General features: G+C 41.0%; 1 protein-coding gene across 1 annotated transcript; it reads right to left on the reverse strand.

Annotated features, from left to right (window-relative positions):
- Positions 1 to 615: 615 nt before the first annotated feature.
- LOC141773789 (green-sensitive opsin-like) lies at positions 616 to 2,740 on the reverse strand. The gene is made up of 5 exons (XM_074645848.1): positions 2,277 to 2,740; positions 2,015 to 2,183; positions 1,687 to 1,852; positions 1,320 to 1,559; positions 616 to 1,209 (listed from the first exon to the last, which is right to left on the reverse strand). The coding sequence occupies exons 1-5, from the start codon at positions 2,659 to 2,661 to the stop codon at positions 1,111 to 1,113; spliced, it is 1,059 nt and encodes a 352-aa protein (XP_074501949.1). The 5' UTR covers positions 2,662 to 2,740; the 3' UTR covers positions 616 to 1,110.
- Between the last annotated feature and the right edge of the window lie 205 nt (positions 2,741 to 2,945).

The following is a 2,945-nucleotide window of genomic DNA, read 5'->3' on the forward strand; positions in this document are numbered from 1 at the left end:
CACCTGTCTGAAATCTCTGTTGCTTTAAACTTGCACTCCTGTAAGTGGCATTACTGTAAATAAAACCCGACTAATTGGTTGAGCAGCAATTCCTGGAATGACCTCAGTTCTTATGGCCTCTTTAGAGAATTCACAAAAGATTATATTGAGGGATTAGAGTGGGATGAACCTTTCTCTGCCATGTGAAAAGGTCATGAGAATGTAATGAGGAGGCAACGCTGAATGTGCAATATTTTACATTTCTAGATTTAATCCAAAAGGCAATACGACTTCTGCAGAGAAAAAGGGATCCATCTTCTGTTCTCCCTTTTTTTCCCTATCAAAGGGTTTTTAGTTTTTAGTTATCCAATGCACGGATGTTGTATTTTGTACAGATTTTAAAGCCCTTTGAGGCAAGCTTTTTTTGTTTTTGGGAGATAGAAATTAAACTAAGGTGACTTGACTGACAGAGAAAACATCACTAATAAATATTGTTTGTCAAATTAGTCTTATCTCTTGCTCCCAAAGATACACAAAGGCTAGTGATATAGAAATATTCTGTATCTCAAATCTGTGACTTTATACTTTGGTTTAAACAGCAGGTAATCAAACCAGTTGAATGAACACAAGAGCACATTTTCTTTTCATGCATGCATTTATTATCTAGTCGATCCTATATATTTTTTTTCTTTTTCACATTATACAAGAAAACAATGCCACTGGTAGACCAGTAAAGCACATAATTACAAGAAAATACCCCCACGTGCATGATTGCACATGCATCGTAGCAGCAAATTTTAACTTGACTTGAGATTTGAAGTTTCTTGGGTGTCATCAAGTCCTGCACAGTCACACACACACTCGCTCACTCACTCAAATGCTCTTAAGAGCACACAACCACAAATGCTGTGCAAGATAACTTTGAGAGCAAATGCATTTCATTACAATTCTCAGTTTGTACATATTAACAGGTGAGATAGAATCCCTCAGCGTGTTTGGTCCAGAGTCCGTTCATCGAATCCGTAAATCTATTTGGCAAAAGTTTAAGACTTTTCTTTTCATTGGATCTTTTTTAAAATCTGAAAGCGATCAGTAAGAAAAATGTCCATAGATTTGAGGATGTCATCGTGATTAAGACACAGAGGACACTTCTGTCTTGCTGGCAGAGACTGAGGTCTCATCATCCACCATGCCGCCCATTCCAATAGTGCTCAGCATGCAGTTACGGAACTGGAAAAGAGAGCAAAGACAGCAAATTCAGAAATGAGCCCACGGTTCACGAATTGAACAAAGAAGAAAAAGCAAAAAATACTAGAAACTAGACAATCTATTGAACCAACCTGCTTGTTAAACAGCACGTAGATAACAGGATTATACAGGGCTGAGCTCTTCGCAAAGAAGGCTGGGATAGCTGCTGTCAGGGCGGTGAAGGCAGCGCCTTTATTCAAGAAGATCCAACCGGCAAAACTGGCATAGGGCACCCAAGCTAGCAGGAAGCCAAAGACCATCAAGATGCACATGCGTGTAACTTCCCTCTCGGCCTTCTGGGTAGACTCTGACTCCTGCTGCTGAGCTGCGGCCTAAAGTGTTTGATAAGATAAAAGATCAGTTCATTCAATAAGTTCTATATACAGTAGTTAGTTTATGTGAATGTCGATGATAGATACAAATAAAATGCCTCAATATTGTAAAAAAATCTTCACTTACAGCTTTGACTGTCAGCACGAGGCTTCCATAAGTGAAGAAAATGAGGAAGACAGGGATGAAGAAGTGGACGGTAAACATGTACATGACGTATGATTCATTGTTGAAGCCTGGAGCCAGAGTGTAGTAGTCAGGTCCACAAGAGCACTGCATGCCCTCAGGAAGGTACCTGTGTGAGGTTTAAGAACAAATCATTTATTACAAAAGACATTTAAACTCTGCGTCTATAGTATCTAAGAGCATCTGAATGGTGTGTTTGAGTATAAATCTTTGTTTAAAATAGAATACATTTTAAACTAAAATGTAAGTTTTAAAAGAGAGTGTGAATTACCTGGACCAGCCAGCCAGTGGAGGGGCGGCACAAGCGAGAGCCATGATCCAGGTGAAAAGGACTCCCGCTCCTGCGTGAGTTCCGGTGAACTTGAAGCTTCCCATGGGTTTGCAGACAACGATGTATCTCTCAACAGCCAGGACGACCAGGGACCAGAGAGAAACTTCACCTGTAGAGGAAAGGTAAGATTAATTCATATGGTGCAATGTTTTTTTCTTTCCAAACACACTAAAGATGGAACTTCTTGATTCGCCTTTCTTACCTCCAAGCGTGGCCATGAATCCCTCGATAGCGCAGGCGGTGGGTCCGAGGATGAAGTAGCCGTTGACAGCGGATGTGATGGTGATGGTGAATCCGAAACCGCACATGATCAGTCCAGCCACAGCCAGGTTGACCAGGATGTAGTTGAGAGGTTGCCGGAGTTTCTTGTTCTGAGCCGTTACCATCAACGTCAGAGCGTTGATGGGAGTTCCAGTGCAGATCAGGAAGAACATGTAGAGAGCTAGAAGCTTGAACATGATGGGATCCGCCAAATAGTACTGCGGATATTCAAAAGGATTTCTAACAATCCCGGTCTTGTTGGACATGGGGATGTAGAAGTTCTTGCCTTCTGTGCCATTGGGCTCGATTCCTCCGTCCCAAGCCATCTTCAGTTGCTTTCTCTGCTGGAGCTTAGATGAACAGTGGCAAAAGACGTGTAAAGTCACTCAGTCACAAGTCAACTCCCACAGATTATGCTCTCCAGGGTCCTGTTTTATACCTCCCTGAGGTTATCCTCAAATTGGCAAAATTAGATTACAGGAGGATTGTGAGGAAGTTCAGAGCTCAATCCGTTTGATAATTGGTTGAGAAAATTATTTACTTGTGACCTATTTTAGATTTTTTTTTTTACTTTTTTTTCACTCCTCATATATATATATATAGTATATAT

Source organism: Sebastes fasciatus, chromosome 1 (assembly GCF_043250625.1).
Source record: "Sebastes fasciatus isolate fSebFas1 chromosome 1, fSebFas1.pri, whole genome shotgun sequence".
Classification (NCBI taxonomy): domain Eukaryota; kingdom Metazoa; phylum Chordata; class Actinopteri; order Perciformes; family Sebastidae; genus Sebastes; species Sebastes fasciatus.

Bases quoted from the DNA above. Each gene is read 5' to 3' on its own strand.
- LOC141773789 (XM_074645848.1), bottom strand. From the start codon at position 2,661: ATGGCTTGGGACGGAGGAATCGAGCCCAATGGCACAGAAGGCAAGAAC. The intron at 1,560-1,686 runs GTAAGTGAAGAT...CAAACACTTTAG, and splicing joins TCGTGCTGACAGTCAAAGCT to GCCGCAGCTCAGCAGCAGGA. The intron at 1,210-1,319 runs GTTGGTTCAATA...TCTCTTTTCCAG, and splicing joins ACGTGCTGTTTAACAAGCAG to TTCCGTAACTGCATGCTGAG.